The 21223-nt window shown below is 34.9% G+C and overlaps 10 protein-coding genes and 3 non-coding genes across 13 annotated transcripts; 6 read left to right on the top strand and 7 right to left on the bottom strand.

Moving 5' to 3' along the window:
- Positions 1 to 3318: 3318 nt before the first annotated feature.
- On the top strand, positions 3319 to 3437 carry LOC129976773 (5S ribosomal RNA). The gene has a single exon (XR_008785196.1). It is a non-coding gene; the product is annotated as a 5S ribosomal RNA (ribosomal RNA).
- A 582-nt stretch (positions 3438 to 4019) lies between these two features.
- LOC129975125 (histone H2B) lies at positions 4020 to 4587 on the bottom strand. The gene has a single exon (XM_056088070.1). It carries the CDS (start codon positions 4420 to 4422, stop codon positions 4048 to 4050), a length of 375 nt encoding a protein of 124 aa, XP_055944045.1. The 5' UTR covers positions 4423 to 4587; the 3' UTR covers positions 4020 to 4047.
- Positions 4569 to 4952, top strand: LOC129975128 (histone H4). Its single transcript, XM_056088073.1, has one exon. It carries the CDS (start codon positions 4613 to 4615, stop codon positions 4922 to 4924), a length of 312 nt encoding a protein of 103 aa, XP_055944048.1. The 5' UTR covers positions 4569 to 4612; the 3' UTR covers positions 4925 to 4952.
- Positions 4953 to 6862: 1910 nt separating this feature from the next.
- LOC129975121 (histone H1C-like) lies at positions 6863 to 7632 on the bottom strand. Its single transcript, XM_056088066.1, has one exon. The coding sequence runs from the start codon at positions 7630 to 7632 to the stop codon at positions 6880 to 6882; it is 753 nt and encodes a 250-aa protein (XP_055944041.1). The 3' UTR covers positions 6863 to 6879.
- Positions 7551 to 14825, top strand: LOC129974926 (uncharacterized). Its single transcript, XM_056087726.1, has 4 exons — positions 7551 to 8099; positions 11336 to 11623; positions 13664 to 13857; positions 14395 to 14825. The coding sequence occupies exons 1-4, from the start codon at positions 7697 to 7699 to the stop codon at positions 14809 to 14811; spliced, it is 1302 nt and encodes a 433-aa protein (XP_055943701.1). The 5' UTR covers positions 7551 to 7696; the 3' UTR covers positions 14812 to 14825.
- On the bottom strand, positions 8759 to 9203 carry LOC129975123 (histone H2A). The gene has a single exon (XM_056088068.1). It carries the CDS (start codon positions 9155 to 9157, stop codon positions 8783 to 8785), a length of 375 nt encoding a protein of 124 aa, XP_055944043.1. The 5' UTR covers positions 9158 to 9203; the 3' UTR covers positions 8759 to 8782.
- LOC129976772 (5S ribosomal RNA) lies at positions 10023 to 10141 on the top strand. The gene has a single exon (XR_008785195.1). It is a non-coding gene; the product is annotated as a 5S ribosomal RNA (ribosomal RNA).
- LOC129975124 (histone H2B) lies at positions 10724 to 11158 on the bottom strand. The gene has a single exon (XM_056088069.1). The coding sequence runs from the start codon at positions 11124 to 11126 to the stop codon at positions 10752 to 10754; it is 375 nt and encodes a 124-aa protein (XP_055944044.1). The 5' UTR covers positions 11127 to 11158; the 3' UTR covers positions 10724 to 10751.
- LOC129975127 (histone H4) lies at positions 11273 to 11656 on the top strand. Its single transcript, XM_056088072.1, has one exon. The coding sequence runs from the start codon at positions 11317 to 11319 to the stop codon at positions 11626 to 11628; it is 312 nt and encodes a 103-aa protein (XP_055944047.1). The 5' UTR covers positions 11273 to 11316; the 3' UTR covers positions 11629 to 11656.
- On the bottom strand, positions 13567 to 14357 carry LOC129975120 (histone H1C-like). The gene has a single exon (XM_056088064.1). The coding sequence runs from the start codon at positions 14334 to 14336 to the stop codon at positions 13584 to 13586; it is 753 nt and encodes a 250-aa protein (XP_055944039.1). The 5' UTR covers positions 14337 to 14357; the 3' UTR covers positions 13567 to 13583.
- A 637-nt stretch (positions 14826 to 15462) lies between the features above and the next one.
- LOC129975122 (histone H2A) lies at positions 15463 to 15907 on the bottom strand. Its single transcript, XM_056088067.1, has one exon. It carries the CDS (start codon positions 15859 to 15861, stop codon positions 15487 to 15489), a length of 375 nt encoding a protein of 124 aa, XP_055944042.1. The 5' UTR covers positions 15862 to 15907; the 3' UTR covers positions 15463 to 15486.
- Positions 15908 to 16726: 819 nt separating this feature from the next.
- LOC129976771 (5S ribosomal RNA) lies at positions 16727 to 16845 on the top strand. Its single transcript, XR_008785194.1, has one exon. It is a non-coding gene; the product is annotated as a 5S ribosomal RNA (ribosomal RNA).
- Positions 16846 to 17427: 582 nt separating this feature from the next.
- Positions 17428 to 17848, bottom strand: LOC129975126 (histone H2B). Its single transcript, XM_056088071.1, has one exon. It carries the CDS (start codon positions 17828 to 17830, stop codon positions 17456 to 17458), a length of 375 nt encoding a protein of 124 aa, XP_055944046.1. The 5' UTR covers positions 17831 to 17848; the 3' UTR covers positions 17428 to 17455.
- Between the last annotated feature and the right edge of the window lie 3375 nt (positions 17849 to 21223).

Below are 21223 nucleotides of genomic sequence, written 5' to 3'. Positions count from 1 at the left end.
AATTTCTCGTTCATAAACACATCTATCTTTTTTTAAAAAAATATTATTCAATGAAACATCGATTTTTTCTGCTCATCAAATTGCTGTATTGCCTTTTGAAGCATCCAAAGGCTCCCCAACTGTTTGTGAAATGGAGGTTTTTTTATAAGCATTATATTTTTCTTATTCACATTTTAGCATTAACTTTACTTGTTTAAACATATTACACAAAGGTGAAATTAACTGAAACATTTCTTTTTCTCCATTCCTGACACTGATTTATGAAGTAATGATCTAGATTTATACATATATGAGGGGGTGGGGTAGGATGGATAGAAAAAATATTATTCTTGCCTTAATTGAAAAATAATCATTGCTTTTGATAATAAAAAAATAAAAAAAAAAATTGAAAGTGAAGCTTATTTTTGTAACAGGGGAAGGGTAGGAAACTATTTATTTCCGATTTTTCCAAATGTGGAAATTTTTTTTTTCTGTAATGTATTTTGAAAACTGAGGAAATCAAGGTTATTACATTGACATAGACTTAATTTATCTTAACTAATTTATCTAGTTCTTATTTATCTTAATATGTATTAATTATATAATTATTCTGGAAAGGGAAAATAAAAATTTTGTTTTTAAATTGGAAGTTATCTTTTTTCTGTAATAATTTGAACTGTAACAAATTATCATTATTTTAATTATTTATTAAAATGTATTATTTATTTCAATAATATCTATTTTTTGTAAATTTTTTTTTATTAAAATCATGTATTTTTTGGGGTGAAAGCAAATTTTTTTATTTAAAAAATTTTGTATAGCTTTGTAATGAAATATAGTTTATGAAGTAATTGTAAAAATCTCTATTATATATGGTTTTTGAAATTTCTTCTGTTATTAAAATATATTTTTCTGTATTTAATAATTGTCGAAAATCGGAAACATAACTAGATATATATTTTTATTTTTTAATTACTTATTTATTATTTTATTTTTGGTGAATAGTAGTGAAAATTATTGTTTTGAAGTTTCAAAGACAAGTACTGTTAATTTTAGTGTTAAAATGAATATTAAAAAATATTAATTATTGATTTTGTTCTTTTTTTAGTCAATATGTGTAAAACGCTGAATGGATGAAACTTAATTTTTGTGAATGTTGTTGTTAGTGGAAATGACTATACTTAGATTTATACTGATCAAATTATGTAAATATTGTTTTTTATTTAATTATTATATTTTTTTATTGGTTTAAAATTGTTAAACGTTGTTTCATATCTTATTTCTAGAAAGCTAATGAAAGGATATATTTTTTCAAGGCATAATAAATTTTTATATTCTTTCTTATTTTCTTTTATATAATTTTGTAATTCAGACGTTTTAGGAATTAGTTAAATTGTTTAGTTAATCTAAAGAAAAATTTACCACCTTTAAAGTCTTGTATTTTCTGCTTTGAAGTAAATTGCATGCATTCATTCCTTGAAATAATTCAAAATTTATATTTCGCCACTTATTGATGCAAATATTTTTGAAATATGAAAGATTAAATTAATTACATGTAGGTGAATTTTATGCCAAATCTTTTAAATTGATGTAAATAGCATATTCAATAGTACTTTTTATTTTCTCATTTTTTAGAACCTATTAACATTGTTTCAAGAGATATTTCTACAACTGTCATATTATTCACTGATGAGGCTGAAACTGTAATGAAATTGACCTAAATGATTGTGCTGAATTTTCAATCACTTGATAAATGTTATTTTGGATTTTTCTGAGAATTCTAAATTTTTGTTCTTCTCATTAATACTGAAACACTGAAAATTAATCTATTTTGTAATATAGGATAAGAGTTGTAGTAAATGAACTGTTTAAATTTTTATTAATTGTGAATGCATTAAGATTTTTGATGTTACTCCTTATATGTTAGATTGATTTTCAAAGATATTAATTAATTTGCATGGACATTCATAGAGATTTAATAAAAAAGTTTATGTGTTTTATTAGATGCAGTAGTTTATGTAATACTGTCTATATACAGAGAAGCTGAAAGCATGTTTAACAATTTATGGAAAAAATGAAATTTTAAATATATGTTTTTTTTAGTGGTGGTGATAAAAATAACGAAGCAGGTATTAATTAATTATTTTGTTATTTCAAAAGCTTGCTATCTTTAAAACGTTTTCAAACACTAAAATTACAGAATACTGAAAATTGACTTAACTTGACTGCAGATCCAGGAGTTTCCATCCACATGATCATGATTATAAAGAAACGAGCTTGCCCTTATTATTGATAGCAATAATTCTGGGAAATGAGAAGTTAAAATTGAAATCACTGAAATCGTGTGATTATCCTGGTCTTTCTTTAAGCGTAATAAAGGACAGTTTTCTGCATTGCTTTTAGTATGATTTTTTAATTCGGAACTTACGGAACGCTGTGTGCGTAATAGAAAGAACAGAATTGGAGATTTGTGCGCTATGTAACACCAGAAATGTTTTTGTGCATAATTAATTAGGTAAACAAAGAAGATTTTTCACTTAACTGCGACGAAGTTGTTCTGTTTCAAGCTGAAAAACGTACTAAAAATATCTAAACAAGAATTTCAGTACAAAATAGAAGAAGGCTTTTAAAAAATGTAAGTTTTTCGAAGAAAGGGAACTAAAATTATTTATTTATTGTTAATTTTTTAATTTCGAAGCAACATCTATAGGCGGAAGTTAGAAACTTTTCTTTTTCTCAGATGTGGAAGCTTATTATCATATTTTCCATATAAGGCGAAAGGGGAGGTGATTAAAAGTTTGTAAGGAGCGCAACAGACGTCATTACGCATATGCGCGTGGACTCTTTTTTTTTTTTTTTTTTTTTTTTTTAATAGAGGGTTTTTTTTCTTATATTTTGTGGGGTGTGATCTGTGTCTCGTGTTCGTTTCTTGTAGGAGTGCGTAATGAAAAGAAAGAAAGAAAAAACTTGATAAGAGTATTGTAACATGAACGTGAATGCACGGTCTCTTTTTGGCTGTCGGTGTCAATTCGCTTGCAGCTTGTGGGCAATTGAAATTGTCGCCGTGGGTGGTGTCATCCGATCCCCATTGTCCCCCCTGGCCATCGTGTGTGGTCAGTGATGGTCGTTTTTTACGACCCTCATTAAAGGGTCATTAGGGTGGTCCTTTTACGACCCTCATTAAAGGGTCATTAGGGTTGTCATTAGCGACATCCATCTGCGCTAATGACACTCGTCATTAGCAAGACCCCCCACGAAAAGGTTCATTATCGCACCTGTAGAGTATTAGTATCGTATATATAAGATCGGACATGAAATGTATTTTCTCACCAGATGAATGTCAACGGCCATACCATGCTGAAAGCACCGGTTCTCGTCTGATCACCGCAGTTAAGCAGCATCGGGCGCGGTCAGTACTTGGGAGGGTGACCACCTGGGAACACCGCGTGCTGTTGGCATCTTTTTAATTTTATTTCACTTTCAAAAATTCAGATTTGATCCTTTTGCATGTAATGTTATTATTTTTTTATTAATTTATTTGATGTGTTTTATTAATTTTCCCTACAAAATACGTTTTTATTGCACGAAGTGTTTATTTATTTTGTACCTGTGATTCTAAATTGTAATGAAGTATCATCAATAGTGATTGAATGTTATTATAAATTATTTTTCACTAAAAATCCTTTTCTTATTTCCTTTCCAGAATTAGAAAGAGTGTGAAGAATTTAAAAACAAAACAAAAACGGAAATAAAATGAATTGAAAGTTAACAGATGCATGTAAGTGTTAAAAATCTAATAACCCATTTATTTATTAATTTTATCATTTTCTACACATGTTTTAAACTATTATTCTTAATTTCCATGAATCACTTACTCTTTTTTTTTTTTTTACACAAAGTATATTGTGAATTATTAATATGATTATGTATACACACACTTGAAATTTCAATTTCTTTTTTATATTATTGTGATAAACATTGTTCTTTGCAAACAAAACAGTGTTCTACAACATGTGTTGGCCCTTAAAAGGGCCTTTTTTTTTTTTTTAAACGAGGGATTCCATTTTTCTACTTGGAGCTAGTGTACTTGGTGACAGCTTTGGTTCCTTCGGAAACTGCGTGCTTGGCCAATTCACCAGGCAACAAAAGCCTCACAGCTGTTTGAATTTCCCGACTGGTAATTGTGCTCCTCTTGTTGTAGTGAGCTAATCGGGAAGATTCGGCTGCGATACGTTCGAAAATGTCATTCACGAAAGAGTTCATGATTGACATGGCTTTGCTGGAAATACCGGTATCAGGATGCACCTGTTTCAAAACTTTGTAGATGTAAATAGCGAAAGATTCCTTCCTACGCTTCTTGCGTTTTTTCTTATCACCGGCACGAACAGCCTTTTGGGCCTTTCCGGCCTTTTTAACAGCTTTACCAGAGGCTTGAGGAGGCATCGTCAAGTCGAAATGAGAATGGAAAATGCCCCCGCGCTACCTCGCTTGCATTTTATACACACTGCTGCGAAGCTGAAAGTAACCAATCGCGTTTCACTCTTCGGAGCAGGGGCGTGTGTGAAATCACTATATAATGAGGGCGCTTTGCCGTCCCGGGCCATTCGAGTCATTTTAGCTCATTTGAGAAGTCATGTCTGGTCGTGGTAAAGGAGGCAAGGGTCTTGGAAAGGGGGGTGCCAAAAGGCATCGTAAAGTTCTTCGTGATAACATCCAGGGTATTACAAAACCCGCAATCAGGCGTTTAGCTAGACGTGGCGGAGTCAAACGTATTTCAGGTTTGATTTACGAAGAGACTCGAGGTGTGCTCAAAGTTTTCTTGGAAAATGTCATTCGAGATGCTGTCACTTACACCGAGCATGCTAAAAGGAAAACTGTCACTGCTATGGATGTTGTGTATGCACTAAAGAGGCAAGGACGTACCTTGTACGGTTTCGGAGGTTAAGCGAAAGTTGGAATCCCTTGCACTGAAAAAAAAAAAAAAAAAAAAAGGCCCTTTTCAGGGCCAACACATGTTGTTGAACACTGTTTTGTTTGTAATGCTATTAAAACATAATTATTTTATATTCATGTTATTAGAAGCACATAAAGAAGGAGGGGGGGGGGGGGTGCAATTAAAAATAAAGTAATAATGTAGGGTGTAATAAAAAGAAAATAACTTTTCATTTCTCAGAAAGTGCTGTTCTTGATGATAAGAAATTTAAATTGTGTCCTAATTGAAGAAGAATGATTTGATCTTTTAAATTATCTTTTGAACAATGTCCTTCTTTTTAGTGACAAGAAAGAAAGAAAAAAAAAAAGAAAAAGAAGGGGGGGGGGGGGGGGAAGAAGGAATTGAGAAAAAAAAAAAAATTCATTCTAATCAATTATAGGAAAAATTTCAAGTTTCATTGACTCCTTTAATAACTTAACAATAATAAAATAATAATAAAAAGAATAACAATAAATAAAAAAGGTGATATGGTTCATAGCATTATGACATAAATGACAAAATTCAATGAATAATAAACTTAACATTTAAAGCAAATAAACTATAACTGCTTTGAAATAACTGAAGAAAACAATTTAAAACATCAGTGGACAGGATCTAAAATGAGTTTCTAATGAAAATGAATGTATATTGAAAACACAAAGCATCAAATGTAAAAGGAAGTTTGGAGAGTGGGAGGATGTATTTAAATTTCTGTTTCCCAATACTCTACGACCAGCAACTATTTTTTAAAAGATATAAACTTATTAAATCTTCAAAACAGAAGACTGTACATGCAAAATTTGCCAACATTTTAAGCAAAAATGGGCTCTGTCACTTTCTTAAGTAACAACCATTTTCATTGTATATTTGATATAAAAATATACTTTTCTGCTAGAATTTACATCCTTCTACCCCCCCCCCCCCCCAAAGAAAAAAACAAAAATAATTTTCCTGAAAGCAGGGGTTCAGAATTAATAATTATACACTAAGAAGAAACAGAAACTAAATGTCAACATATGAGAATTGCACATGCGTAGAATCAGTTGTCAAGCATTCATTTCTATGGTAACGTGCTTATACCATAAATAAACATGCAAATCAGGGTTAGAGGTTAACTAATCAGTGTGATTGATTTGAAATGTCATTTGGTGAAGACACCCATGCCTTGTCTCTCAATAAGAAGCTTTCATTTGATTACTTATAGACAGACTTTTTTTAATAATAATTTATTTTCAATAATTATGGTGCACTTATTTATTGTTTTTAAATGTTATCATCATTTTGCAGATTTGATTTTATAAATGATTTAATTTTTGTTTTTTGCTAAATATTAAGAATGTTCATTTATTGCATTTCAATGTTTTTTTTTAATATGTATTGAATTTTTGTTTTATTTGTGCTGCTTACACATACACAAATAAGAATTACTTGACTGCATATGTGTGTACAACTATTGCATGAATAATAACCTGTTTCTTTTGTAAAACAAAATACTCAATTGAACAGTATGACACAATTATTGTATAAACATTATTTCATTACAAGCATTTTTTTTTTTTTCAATTAATATTTTCATTTATATACACGGTGTGAAATAGAATATAAACACATGTCTCTGATTCCCATTACACACTATTCACTTTACATGATTTTGAAGTGTTTGCATCTTAAACATGTATCATAAAAATATTGAGTTGTTAAATGTGTTTAAAACATATTATTGTGTGTGCTATGGTTTTTCTTGGCTTTTAATGAAAAAAAAAAAAAAAAAAAAAAAATGGCTTGATCAAGTTTAAGTAAATGACTGTGGGAATTATATATTAAATTAAATTAATTTTGGCTTGGCACATGTGTTTTTTACACCTGTTTTATGGCCCTAAGAAGGGCCGTTTTTTTTTTTTAACGAAAAATTTTTTTGTTCAGTCCATTTACTTCTTGGAAGTTTTTTTAGGAGCTGCTTTTTTGGGTGTTTTTAATTTCTTGGGCTTGGGAGCTTTTGGCTTTGTAGCCTTTGCCTTCTTAGGAGATTTGGGTTTGGCTACTTTTTTAGCCCCAGCAGTGGCTTTCTTAGCAGCAGCAGGCTTCTTCTTTTTCTCTGCTTTTTCCTTCGGCTTGGCCGTTTTCTTAGCAGGGGCTTTTGCTTTCTTTGGAGAAGCAGCTCCTTCCTTTTTAGGCTTTTTCACGATTTTCTTTGGCTCCTTGGTTTTTTGACCGGATGCACTCAGCTTGAATGAACCGTTAGCTCCCTTTCCTTTGGTTTGAACCAGAGTTCCAGCAGCGACAGCGCTTTTCAAATATTTTTTGATGAAAGGAGTCAAACGGTCGATGTCGACTTTGTACTGACTGCTGATGTGCTTTTTGATAGCTTGCAGTGAAGAGCCACCTCGCTCTTTCAGAGTGGTGATGGATTTCACAACCATTTCGGAAACCTTGGGATGAGTTGGAGGATTAGGTTTCGATTTGGTTGCGCCACTTTTTGCCTTTTTCTTAGGCGTGGCAGTGGCTGGAGTTGCAGGGGCAGCGGCTGTTTCCTCGGACATCTTGACAGTCGAGAGTCTGAAACGTAATATAAAAATATTCTTAATAACGAAACCGCCAAGAATCCGCCCGCCCGCCTTTTCGCTTTTACGATTGGTCGGTTTCGACTCGCTCACCCACCTTCCCCTTCTGTTTCGGAGCATATTTAAGCGAAGTCATCTTTGTGCGCCCCATTTTCTGTTCAAAGTCGTTTGAGAATAGTCAGTCATGGCACGTACCAAGCAGACCGCCCGTAAGAGTACTGGAGGTAAAGCCCCCAGGAAACAACTGGCTACTAAGGCCGCTCGTAAGAGCGCCCCAGCCACCGGAGGTGTTAAGAAGCCCCATCGTTACAGGCCCGGAACTGTTGCTTTGAGAGAAATCCGTCGTTATCAAAAATCCACTGAACTCTTGATCCGAAAATTGCCATTCCAGCGTTTGGTTCGAGAAATCGCTCAGGACTTCAAAACTGATCTCCGATTCCAGAGTTCTGCTGTTATGGCTCTCCAGGAAGCTAGCGAAGCTTATTTAGTAGGCTTGTTCGAAGACACTAACTTGTGCGCTATCCACGCCAAGAGAGTAACTATCATGCCTAAGGACATTCAGCTCGCTAGACGAATTAGGGGTGAACGTGCCTAAGCCAAAAAAAAAAAGTTGTTTAAAAGAAAAAAAAAAAAACGGCCCTTCTCAGGGCCAAGAAACACCATAGCACACACAACCATGTACTAATTAATATGTTAATAATTATGTATTTATTTATAATATTAATTTCCCATGAAATACTCACCTTTTTTTATGTAAATCTCTTCTTACACAAGCATGTTTGAATGTTCATGTTTCAAAAAGCAAATAACTTTCCATTTCATCAATTTATACATCTCCCTCTCCTCTTGTTTACTAATAGCGAAATGCATTCCAGTTTCGAATTCTTAGCATGATCGCTAGATGGCACCACATTCCGGGACCCTTTCAGTTTCTCTTTAGTGTAAGCAGAAACACGTTTCGTTTCATTACTACCCAGCCCAATTCTTGTAACACTAAACTGTGCATGTCATAGAAACCCTTCCATACAATGCATTCTTATGGAAATTCATTCAGTTTATAAATTAAAAAGTAATACTCATAAATTTAAAAAAAAAAAAAAAAAAAAAAAAAAATCGATGTCTAACTTTTTTTTTAAAAAATTCAATATATTGCCCTTTTTTTATTATTTTTACAAGTGTTCAGTAGCTAATTCTTAATAATTTGTTGGCCCTTAAAAGGGCCTTTTTTTTTTTTTTTTTTTTTTTTTTTTTTAACTTGTAAAGTCTTAATTTAGGCTTTCTTTTCGGTTTTCTTGGGGAGCAAGACAGCTTGAATGTTAGGCAATACACCACCCTGAGCAATAGTTACTCCGGAAAGGAGTTTGTTCAACTCCTCGTCGTTTCGGATGGCGAGTTGGAGATGTCTAGGAATGATCCTAGTTTTCTTGTTATCTCTGGCGGCATTACCAGCCAACTCCAACACTTCAGCAGCTAAGTATTCTAACACGGCAGCCAGGTACACGGGTGCTCCAGCTCCAACACGTTCTGCATAATTGCCTTTTCGGAGAAGTCGATGGATACGACCGACAGGGAATTGAAGCCCTGCTCGGCTAGAACGAGTCTTGCTCTTTCCCTTAACTTTACCGCCTTTGCCACGACCAGACATGATTACAGTTCAGGAGAGAGAGAATGCGAAATGCCTGGCGCTTTTTCGCCCTCTTTTATATAGTACTACCGCGAAACCGGGTTTCAGCCAATCGGAGAGCAAGGAAATTGCGCAAAAATGCACGCAAAGCGCTCATCTTCGGCATTCAAGAGAGCCGTTTCTTTCCTATTGTCACGTGTTTTAATTATAGGCAAACAAATCAAATAAACAGACAGCCGATGTAAACATGATAAGTAAACAGTGACCTTTAATAAAGTGTCTTCTGTCTTCGGATTGGAATTTTTTGAGCATTTCAAATTCCTAGGTGAAAACGACTCATCGCGTGATAATTTCAATTGAGAGGAGAGTTAGTTATTATTATAAGAACCTTTTTTTTTTTTTTTTTTTTTTTTTTTTAATAGAGGGTTTTTTTTCTTATATTTTGTGGGGTGTGATCTGTGTCTCGTGTTCGTTTCTTGTAGGAGTGCGTAATGAAAAGAAAGAAAGAAAAAACTTGATAAGAGTATTGTAACATGAACGTGAATGCACGGTCTCTTTTTGGCTGTCGGTGTCAATTCGCTTGCAGCTTGTGGGCAATTGAAATTGTCGCCGTGGGTGGTGTCATCCGATCCCCATTGTCCCCCCTGGCCATCGTGTGTGGTCAGTGATGGTCGTTTTTTACGACCCTCATTAAAGGGTCATTAGGGTGGTCCTTTTACGACCCTCATTAAAGGGTCATTAGGGTTGTCATTAGCGACATCCATCTGCGCTAATGACACTCGTCATTAGCAAGACCCCCCACGAAAAGGTTCATTATCGCACCTGTAGAGTATTAGTATCGTATATATAAGATCGGACATGAAATGTATTTTCTCACCAGATGAATGTCAACGGCCATACCATGCTGAAAGCACCGGTTCTCGTCTGATCACCGCAGTTAAGCAGCATCGGGCGCGGTCAGTACTTGGGAGGGTGACCACCTGGGAACACCGCGTGCTGTTGGCATCTTTTTAATTTTATTTCACTTTCAAAAATTCAGATTTGATCCTTTTGCATGTAATGTTATTATTTTTTTATTAATTTATTTGATGTGTTTTATTAATTTTCCCTACAAAATACGTTTTTATTGCACGAAGTGTTTATTTATTTTGTACCTGTGATTCTAAATTGTAATGAAGTATCATCAATAGTGATTGAATGTTATTATAAATTATTTTTCACTAAAAATCCTTTTCTTATTTCCTTTCCAGAATTAGAAAGAGTGTGAAGAATTTAAAAACAAAACAAAAACGGAAATAAAATGAATTGAAAGTTAACAGATGCATGTAAGTGTTAAAAATCTAATAACCCATTTATTTATTAATTTTATCATTTTCTACACATGTTTTAAACTATTATTCTTAATTTCCATGAATCACTTACTCTTTTTTTTTTTTTTACACAAAGTATATTGTGAATTATTAATATGATTATGTATACACACACTTGAAATTTCAATTTCTTTTTTATATTATTGTGATAAACATTGTTCTTTGCAAACAAAACAGTGTTCTACAACATGTGTTGGCCCTTAAAAGGGCCTTTTTTTTTTTTTTAAACGAGGGATTCCATTTTTCTACTTGGAGCTAGTGTACTTGGTGACAGCTTTGGTTCCTTCGGAAACTGCGTGCTTGGCCAATTCACCAGGCAACAAAAGCCTCACAGCTGTTTGAATTTCCCGACTGGTAATTGTGCTCCTCTTGTTGTAGTGAGCTAATCGGGAAGATTCGGCTGCGATACGTTCGAAAATGTCATTCACGAAAGAGTTCATGATTGACATGGCTTTGCTGGAAATACCGGTATCAGGATGCACCTGTTTCAAAACTTTGTAGATGTAAATAGCGAAAGATTCCTTCCTACGCTTCTTGCGTTTTTTCTTATCACCGGCACGAACAGCCTTTTGGGCCTTTCCGGCCTTTTTAACAGCTTTACCAGAGGCTTGAGGAGGCATCGTCAAGTCGAAATGAGAATGGAAAATGCCCCCGCGCTACCTCGCTTGCATTTTATACACACTGCTGCGAAGCTGAAAGTAACCAATCGCGTTTCACTCTTCGGAGCAGGGGCGTGTGTGAAATCACTATATAATGAGGGCGCTTTGCCGTCCCGGGCCATTCGAGTCATTTTAGCTCATTTGAGAAGTCATGTCTGGTCGTGGTAAAGGAGGCAAGGGTCTTGGAAAGGGGGGTGCCAAAAGGCATCGTAAAGTTCTTCGTGATAACATCCAGGGTATTACAAAACCCGCAATCAGGCGTTTAGCTAGACGTGGCGGAGTCAAACGTATTTCAGGTTTGATTTACGAAGAGACTCGAGGTGTGCTCAAAGTTTTCTTGGAAAATGTCATTCGAGATGCTGTCACTTACACCGAGCATGCTAAAAGGAAAACTGTCACTGCTATGGATGTTGTGTATGCACTAAAGAGGCAAGGACGTACCTTGTACGGTTTCGGAGGTTAAGCGAAAGTTGGAATCCCTTGCACTGAAAAAAAAAAAAAAAAAAAAAGGCCCTTTTCAGGGCCAACACATGTTGTTGAACACTGTTTTGTTTGTAATGCTATTAAAACATAATTATTTTATATTCATGTTATTAGAAGCACATAAAGAAGGAGGGGGGGGGGGGGTGCAATTAAAAATAAAGTAATAATGTAGGGTGTAATAAAAAGAAAATAACTTTTCATTTCTCAGAAAGTGCTGTTCTTGATGATAAGAAATTTAAATTGTGTCCTAATTGAAGAAGAATGATTTGATCTTTTAAATTATCTTTTGAACAATGTCCTTCTTTTTAGTGACAAGAAAGAAAGAAAAAAAAAAAGAAAAAGAAGGGGGGGGGGGGGGGGAAGAAGGAATTGAGAAAAAAAAAAAAATTCATTCTAATCAATTATAGGAAAAATTTCAAGTTTCATTGACTCCTTTAATAACTTAACAATAATAAAATAATAATAAAAAGAATAACAATAAATAAAAAAGGTGATATGGTTCATAGCATTATGACATAAATGACAAAATTCAATGAATAATAAACTTAACATTTAAAGCAAATAAACTATAACTGCTTTGAAATAACTGAAGAAAACAATTTAAAACATCAGTGGACAGGATCTAAAATGAGTTTCTAATGAAAATGAATGTATATTGAAAACACAAAGCATCAAATGTAAAAGGAAGTTTGGAGAGTGGGAGGATGTATTTAAATTTCTGTTTCCCAATACTCTACGACCAGCAACTATTTTTTAAAAGATATAAACTTATTAAATCTTCAAAACAGAAGACTGTACATGCAAAATTTGCCAACATTTTAAGCAAAAATGGGCTCTGTCACTTTCTTAAGTAACAACCATTTTCATTGTATATTTGATATAAAAATATACTTTTCTGCTAGAATTTACATCCTTCTACCCCCCCCCCCCCCCAAAGAAAAAAACAAAAATAATTTTCCTGAAAGCAGGGGTTCAGAATTAATAATTATACACTAAGAAGAAACAGAAACTAAATGTCAACATATGAGAATTGCACATGCGTAGAATCAGTTGTCAAGCATTCATTTCTATGGTAACGTGCTTATACCATAAATAAACATGCAAATCAGGGTTAGAGGTTAACTAATCAGTGTGATTGATTTGAAATGTCATTTGGTGAAGACACCCATGCCTTGTCTCTCAATAAGAAGCTTTCATTTGATTACTTATAGACAGACTTTTTTTAATAATAATTTATTTTCAATAATTATGGTGCACTTATTTATTGTTTTTAAATGTTATCATCATTTTGCAGATTTGATTTTATAAATGATTTAATTTTTGTTTTTTGCTAAATATTAAGAATGTTCATTTATTGCATTTCAATGTTTTTTTTTAATATGTATTGAATTTTTGTTTTATTTGTGCTGCTTACACATACACAAATAAGAATTACTTGACTGCATATGTGTGTACAACTATTGCATGAATAATAACCTGTTTCTTTTGTAAAACAAAATACTCAATTGAACAGTATGACACAATTATTGTATAAACATTATTTCATTACAAGCATTTTTTTTTTTTTCAATTAATATTTTCATTTATATACACGGTGTGAAATAGAATATAAACACATGTCTCTGATTCCCATTACACACTATTCACTTTACATGATTTTGAAGTGTTTGCATCTTAAACATGTATCATAAAAATATTGAGTTGTTAAATGTGTTTAAAACATATTATTGTGTGTGCTATGGTTTTTCTTGGCTTTTAATGAAAAAAAAAAAAAAAAAAAAAAAATGGCTTGATCAAGTTTAAGTAAATGACTGTGGGAATTATATATTAAATTAAATTAATTTTGGCTTGGCACATGTGTTTTTTACACCTGTTTTATGGCCCTAAGAAGGGCCGTTTTTTTTTTTTAACGAAAAATTTTTTTGTTCAGTCCATTTACTTCTTGGAAGTTTTTTTAGGAGCTGCTTTTTTGGGTGTTTTTAATTTCTTGGGCTTGGGAGCTTTTGGCTTTGTAGCCTTTGCCTTCTTAGGAGATTTGGGTTTGGCTACTTTTTTAGCCCCAGCAGTGGCTTTCTTAGCAGCAGCAGGCTTCTTCTTTTTCTCTGCTTTTTCCTTCGGCTTGGCCGTTTTCTTAGCAGGGGCTTTTGCTTTCTTTGGAGAAGCAGCTCCTTCCTTTTTAGGCTTTTTCACGATTTTCTTTGGCTCCTTGGTTTTTTGACCGGATGCACTCAGCTTGAATGAACCGTTAGCTCCCTTTCCTTTGGTTTGAACCAGAGTTCCAGCAGCGACAGCGCTTTTCAAATATTTTTTGATGAAAGGAGTCAAACGGTCGATGTCGACTTTGTACTGACTGCTGATGTGCTTTTTGATAGCTTGCAGTGAAGAGCCACCTCGCTCTTTCAGAGTGGTGATGGATTTCACAACCATTTCGGAAACCTTGGGATGAGTTGGAGGATTAGGTTTCGATTTGGTTGCGCCACTTTTTGCCTTTTTCTTAGGCGTGGCAGTGGCTGGAGTTGCAGGGGCAGCGGCTGTTTCCTCGGACATCTTGACAGTCGAGAGTCTGAAACGTAATATAAAAATATTCTTAATAACGAAACCGCCAAGAATCCGCCCGCCCGCCTTTTCGCTTTTACGATTGGTCGGTTTCGACTCGCTCACCCACCTTCCCCTTCTGTTTCGGAGCATATTTAAGCGAAGTCATCTTTGTGCGCCCCATTTTCTGTTCAAAGTCGTTTGAGAATAGTCAGTCATGGCACGTACCAAGCAGACCGCCCGTAAGAGTACTGGAGGTAAAGCCCCCAGGAAACAACTGGCTACTAAGGCCGCTCGTAAGAGCGCCCCAGCCACCGGAGGTGTTAAGAAGCCCCATCGTTACAGGCCCGGAACTGTTGCTTTGAGAGAAATCCGTCGTTATCAAAAATCCACTGAACTCTTGATCCGAAAATTGCCATTCCAGCGTTTGGTTCGAGAAATCGCTCAGGACTTCAAAACTGATCTCCGATTCCAGAGTTCTGCTGTTATGGCTCTCCAGGAAGCTAGCGAAGCTTATTTAGTAGGCTTGTTCGAAGACACTAACTTGTGCGCTATCCACGCCAAGAGAGTAACTATCATGCCTAAGGACATTCAGCTCGCTAGACGAATTAGGGGTGAACGTGCCTAAGCCAAAAAAAAAAAGTTGTTTAAAAGAAAAAAAAAAAAACGGCCCTTCTCAGGGCCAAGAAACACCATAGCACACACAACCATGTACTAATTAATATGTTAATAATTATGTATTTATTTATAATATTAATTTCCCATGAAATACTCACCTTTTTTTATGTAAATCTCTTCTTACACAAGCATGTTTGAATGTTCATGTTTCAAAAAGCAAATAACTTTCCATTTCATCAATTTATACATCTCCCTCTCCTCTTGTTTACTAATAGCGAAATGCATTCCAGTTTCGAATTCTTAGCATGATCGCTAGATGGCACCACATTCCGGGACCCTTTCAGTTTCTCTTTAGTGTAAGCAGAAACACGTTTCGTTTCATTACTACCCAGCCCAATTCTTGTAACACTAAACTGTGCATGTCATAGAAACCCTTCCATACAATGCATTCTTATGGAAATTCATTCAGTTTATAAATTAAAAAGTAATACTCATAAATTTAAAAAAAAAAAAAAAAAAAAAAAAAAATCGATGTCTAACTTTTTTTTTAAAAAATTCAATATATTGCCCTTTTTTTATTATTTTTACAAGTGTTCAGTAGCTAATTCTTAATAATTTGTTGGCCCTTAAAAGGGCCTTTTTTTTTTTTTTTTTTTTTTTTTTTTTTAACTTGTAAAGTCTTAATTTAGGCTTTCTTTTCGGTTTTCTTGGGGAGCAAGACAGCTTGAATGTTAGGCAATACACCACCCTGAGCAATAGTTACTCCGGAAAGGAGTTTGTTCAACTCCTCGTCGTTTCGGATGGCGAGTTGGAGATGTCTAGGAATGATCCTAGTTTTCTTGTTATCTCTGGCGGCATTACCAGCCAACTCCAACACTTCAGCAGCTAAGTATTCTAACACGGCAGCCAGGTACACGGGTGCTCCAGCTCCAACACGTTCTGCATAATTGCCTTTTCGGAGAAGTCGATGGATACGACCGACAGGGAATTGAAGCCCTGCTCGGCTAGAACGAGTCTTGCTCTTTCCCTTAACTTTACCGCCTTTGCCACGACCAGACATGATTACAGTTCAGGAGAGAGAGAATGCGAAATGCCTGGCGCTTTTTCGCCCTCTTTTATATAGTACTACCGCGAAACCGGGTTTCAGCCAATCGGAGAGCAAGGAAATTGCGCAAAAATGCACGCAAAGCGCTCATCTTCGGCATTCAAGAGAGCCGTTTCTTTCCTATTGTCACGTGTTTTAATTATAGGCAAACAAATCAAATAAACAGACAGCCGATGTAAACATGATAAGTAAACAGTGACCTTTAATAAAGTGTCTTCTGTCTTCGGATTGGAATTTTTTGAGCATTTCAAATTCCTAGGTGAAAACGACTCATCGCGTGATAATTTCAATTGAGAGGAGAGTTAGTTATTATTATAAGAACCTTTTTTTTTTTTTTTTTTTTTTTTTTTTAATAGAGGGTTTTTTTTCTTATATTTTGTGGGGTGTGATCTGTGTCTCGTGTTCGTTTCTTGTAGGAGTGCGTAATGAAAAGAAAGAAAGAAAAAACTTGATAAGAGTATTGTAACATGAACGTGAATGCACGGTCTCTTTTTGGCTGTCGGTGTCAATTCGCTTGCAGCTTGTGGGCAATTGAAATTGTCGCCGTGGGTGGTGTCATCCGATCCCCATTGTCCCCCCTGGCCATCGTGTGTGGTCAGTGATGGTCGTTTTTTACGACCCTCATTAAAGGGTCATTAGGGTGGTCCTTTTACGACCCTCATTAAAGGGTCATTAGGGTTGTCATTAGCGACATCCATCTGCGCTAATGACACTCGTCATTAGCAAGACCCCCCACGAAAAGGTTCATTATCGCACCTGTAGAGTATTAGTATCGTATATATAAGATCGGACATGAAATGTATTTTCTCACCAGATGAATGTCAACGGCCATACCATGCTGAAAGCACCGGTTCTCGTCTGATCACCGCAGTTAAGCAGCATCGGGCGCGGTCAGTACTTGGGAGGGTGACCACCTGGGAACACCGCGTGCTGTTGGCATCTTTTTAATTTTATTTCACTTTCAAAAATTCAGATTTGATCCTTTTGCATGTAATGTTATTATTTTTTTATTAATTTATTTGATGTGTTTTATTAATTTTCCCTACAAAATACGTTTTTATTGCACGAAGTGTTTATTTATTTTGTACCTGTGATTCTAAATTGTAATGAAGTATCATCAATAGTGATTGAATGTTATTATAAATTATTTTTCACTAAAAATCCTTTTCTTATTTCCTTTCCAGAATTAGAAAGAGTGTGAAGAATTTAAAAACAAAACAAAAACGGAAATAAAATGAATTGAAAGTTAACAGATGCATGTAAGTGTTAAAAATCTAATAACCCATTTATTTATTAATTTTATCATTTTCTACACATGTTTTAAACTATTATTCTTAATTTCCATGAATCACTTACTCTTTTTTTTTTTTTTACACAAAGTATATTGTGAATTATTAATATGATTATGTATACACACACTTGAAATTTCAATTTCTTTTTTATATTATTGTGATAAACATTGTTCTTTGCAAACAAAACAGTGTTCTACAACATGTGTTGGCCCTTAAAAGGGCCTTTTTTTTTTTTTTAAACGAGGGATTCCATTTTTCTACTTGGAGCTAGTGTACTTGGTGACAGCTTTGGTTCCTTCGGAAACTGCGTGCTTGGCCAATTCACCAGGCAACAAAAGCCTCACAGCTGTTTGAATTTCCCGACTGGTAATTGTGCTCCTCTTGTTGTAGTGAGCTAATCGGGAAGATTCGGCTGCGATACGTTCGAAAATGTCATTCACGAAAGAGTTCATGATTGACATGGCTTTGCTGGAAATACCGGTATCAGGATGCACCTGTTTCAAAACTTTGTAGATGTAAATAGCGAAAGATTCCTTCCTACGCTTCTTGCGTTTTTTCTTATCACCGGCACGAACAGCCTTTTGGGCCTTTCCGGCCTTTTTAACAGCTTTACCAGAGGCTTGAGGAGGCATCGTCAAGTCGAAATGAGAATGGAAAATGCCCCCGCGAAAAATGACTTCGATTTACGGAGTTCCCGCCCGAGATGGGCTACCTCCAACTTGGTGATGTTAACTGGACCCTGGCGTAGACTAGTTTGACATGACTGGAACTACTCGTGGGTATATATACGATGTACCAACGACCAATCAGAGTCGACTCGTAAGAGGCGTGTGGGTGAGGGTGCTGTAAGCTGGCGAATCCAGAGCTCTCCTTTCAGGCGTTCCAGAACAGCTTAGTTTTTTCCGTTTCGGGTACTTCCTCAAGATATTGTGAGGGTGAAGGGTGCTCAACTGGTCTACTTTCCCTTTGACTGCTTGCTCAATGTTTTTAGATGTACTTAAGTTTAGTGTATTCTTATCTGAATGATTATTAATGGGTTAAAATGGAGATGTAAGGTATACAGGAAACACAGAAATAGGTCGGTGTGGGGGGTTATTTTTTAATGATTTCTTAGAGGTGTTTTAAATTAATAATACATTTCGGGGTCTTCTATTTTTAAGGTTAGGGGTGTATGGTGTTAATTTATTTAGTTCTTCATTTTCATGTTCATCTAGGGATTTGAAAAAATTAGTTGCAAGCTTTTTAATTACTTCTCTAAGGGAGGGATAATTTAGTGCCTTCCTGATGTCGGTGTTTCTCATATACCATTTCGCGTTTGCTATTTTTCTGATCGTTAGGTTGTATTGAGTTTCTATCGTTTTTAGGTTTGTCTTTGCAGCGCAGCCCCATATGGGACATGCATAGGTTAGTACTGGACGCAAGTAGGCAGTAAAAATAAGCATTTTTGCATCCCTATCCATTTTAGAATTCCGAGAAATTAGTGGGAAAAATTTACGCGTTGCTCCTCGGAATTTATTTCTGAGCTTGGTTAAGTGGGATTTAAAAGTTAATTTTCTGTCCAATGTGACTCCTAAATATTTGCTCTCCTGAGACCATGGGATTTTGTGGTTGTTTATTTCAGTTTGTTCATATTTTCCAACATTGTATCCTCTATGGAAGAGAACAGCTTCAGTTTTTCCTGGATTAATTTCTATTTTCCACAGAGTCATCCATTCATGTATGGCTTTTAGATGCCTATTTAGAGCTATTCTAAGATAATTGACGTTTCTATTTTTGGCCAGTATTGCTGTGTCATCGGCATATAAGCAAAGAAGTGTGTTGAATTGTTTGGGGATGTCATTGATATAACATGTGAAAAGCACCGGTCCTAGTTTAGATCCTTGTGGTACACCTGCTTTAATTCTTTTAATATCTGAGTATTCATCTTTGACCTTTACTAGGAATTTTCTATCTTGGAGATATGATATTAAAATTTTAGTCAGGTACGGGGGTGTATTGTAATTAATTAATTTGTGTATTAATCCATCCTGCCAAACTCTGTCAAAGGCTTTTTGTATATCAAGAAAAATTGCTCCAGTTTTTTGTTTGTTCTGGAAGCCTTCTGTTATATATTCTGTGACTCTAATTAGTTGATGGGTAGTTGACAGTTTTGGTCTGAATCCAAATTGTTCTGGGCACAGGATGTTACTATCTTGTAGGTGTGTGTTTAATCTCTTTAATATGACACTTTCTGTTATTTTACTGAGGGTAGGGAGTAAAGAAATTGGACGATAACTAGCAGGGCTAGTAGGGTCTTTTCCTGGTTTTAATATGGGGACCACAGTGGCAGTTTTCCAACGTGTGGGAAAATGTCCAATTTCTATAATTTTTCTAACCAGAATTGTAAGAATTAAGATTACATTTAGAGGTAGTTTTTTGATCATTAGGTTATTAATTTTGTCTATTCCAGGTGCTTTTCCATTTTTAAGTTTGTTTATTTGTTGAATTATTTCATTTGTTGTTGGTAGTTGGTCTTTATTACACTTGGGTGTTGGTGTGGTGTGAAATCTTGCTAGTGTGTACTTAACCGTGTCCTCGACTTCATTATTTTTAATGTCATTGAGTGTAAATTGTGTCTCAAGGCTGTCAGCCAGGCAGTTTGCTTTGTCAATGTCAGTTTGTGCAATACTGGCCTGTCCTTTTAGTGCTGGAATTTCAACTTTCTTTTTCTTGAATGGTCTTGCAACATCCCATATGTTTTCATTTTCAATATTAATATTTATTAATTTTTTCACGAATTTGTTTTGTTCTATCTCTTCATCCAACTTATGTATATTTTTATTTAATTTATTTAAAATAGTTTTAATGCTTGGGTCCCTAGTAAGTTGATACATTTTTCTGATTTTATTCCTTTGAGAAATTAAATTTTTAAGTTCATAGGGGATGTAATTTTTGTTAGGTTTTATAGGGATAGAGTTTTTATTTTTAGTTAGATTAATTTTGGATTCTATCTCATCCACAAGGTTGTCTATTTTGTCTGGGCTGTTAATGTTATAAAAATTAAAGTTTGTTTTGGTAAGGTCATTTTTAAAGTTTTTCCAATTAATTTTAACTTTACTATTGTCAGGGAGTTGATATTTAAAGAAAAATTCTAATTTAACTGGGTTGTGGTCAGAGCTAAGTTCATTGAGGGATGTTATATTATAGGGATATAGAAAATCTTTAACTAATGCTAGGTCTATAGTGGTTGCTGAATTTTGTCCGATTCTAGTGGGCTCTGAGGGATAGATAATTTCCATACCTGTTTGATTTGTAAAACGTTTTAGAGTATTTCCTCTTGTGTTGATATTTTTGCAATTCCATGCATTGTGGTGCGCGTTGTAATCCCCACATATTATTTGATTAGAGCTGCACTGCAGTAAATTTTCAAGGTCGAAGGTGAACAATAATTCATCCGACGATGGGGGAATGTAAAGAGACGTTAATGTGAAGGGATCAGAATTTTTAGGGGTAACTACGACTACAGTTGCCTCAGTATGATAAAGCGTCGGTGGTATTAGAAGATGGTGAGGGATTGATGATTTAATAGCGATTGCCGTACCTCCACTTGCTCTCGCTACATCCTGGTTTTCACGATAGCTATAATACACATTGTAATTTGCAATATAAATTTTTTCATTTGGTCTCAGGTGCGTCTCTTGTAAGAGTATAGCATCAGGGTTATACTTATTAATAAAGTGTTTAAACTCATTAATTCTGAGTTTAATCCCATTTGCGTTCCAGTACACTAGAGATAGAGATCTAGCTATAAATTATTCTAGCCAGTCGGTTTGCCTTGGCTAATTGTCTCCACTAAAATTAGTAATTTTGTCATTGGGTCGTTAGCTTTTCTCATTTCATTTACTGCATGGAGAAGGTTCGGAATTTCCTCAAATAGTTTCCTTATTTCTGTGATGGCACTGAGGAGTTCTGTGATGTTTCCACCCCCGCAGTCGTTGTTTATGTTTTGAGTGTTTACATTAGGTTGCTGTGGTGGCGCCATCTGT

The sequence above is a fragment of the Argiope bruennichi genome, chromosome 7 (genome assembly GCF_947563725.1).
Source record: "Argiope bruennichi chromosome 7, qqArgBrue1.1, whole genome shotgun sequence".
In the NCBI taxonomy this organism is placed as follows: domain Eukaryota; kingdom Metazoa; phylum Arthropoda; class Arachnida; order Araneae; family Araneidae; genus Argiope; species Argiope bruennichi.
This window is presented reverse-complemented; position numbering and strand designations above follow the sequence as displayed.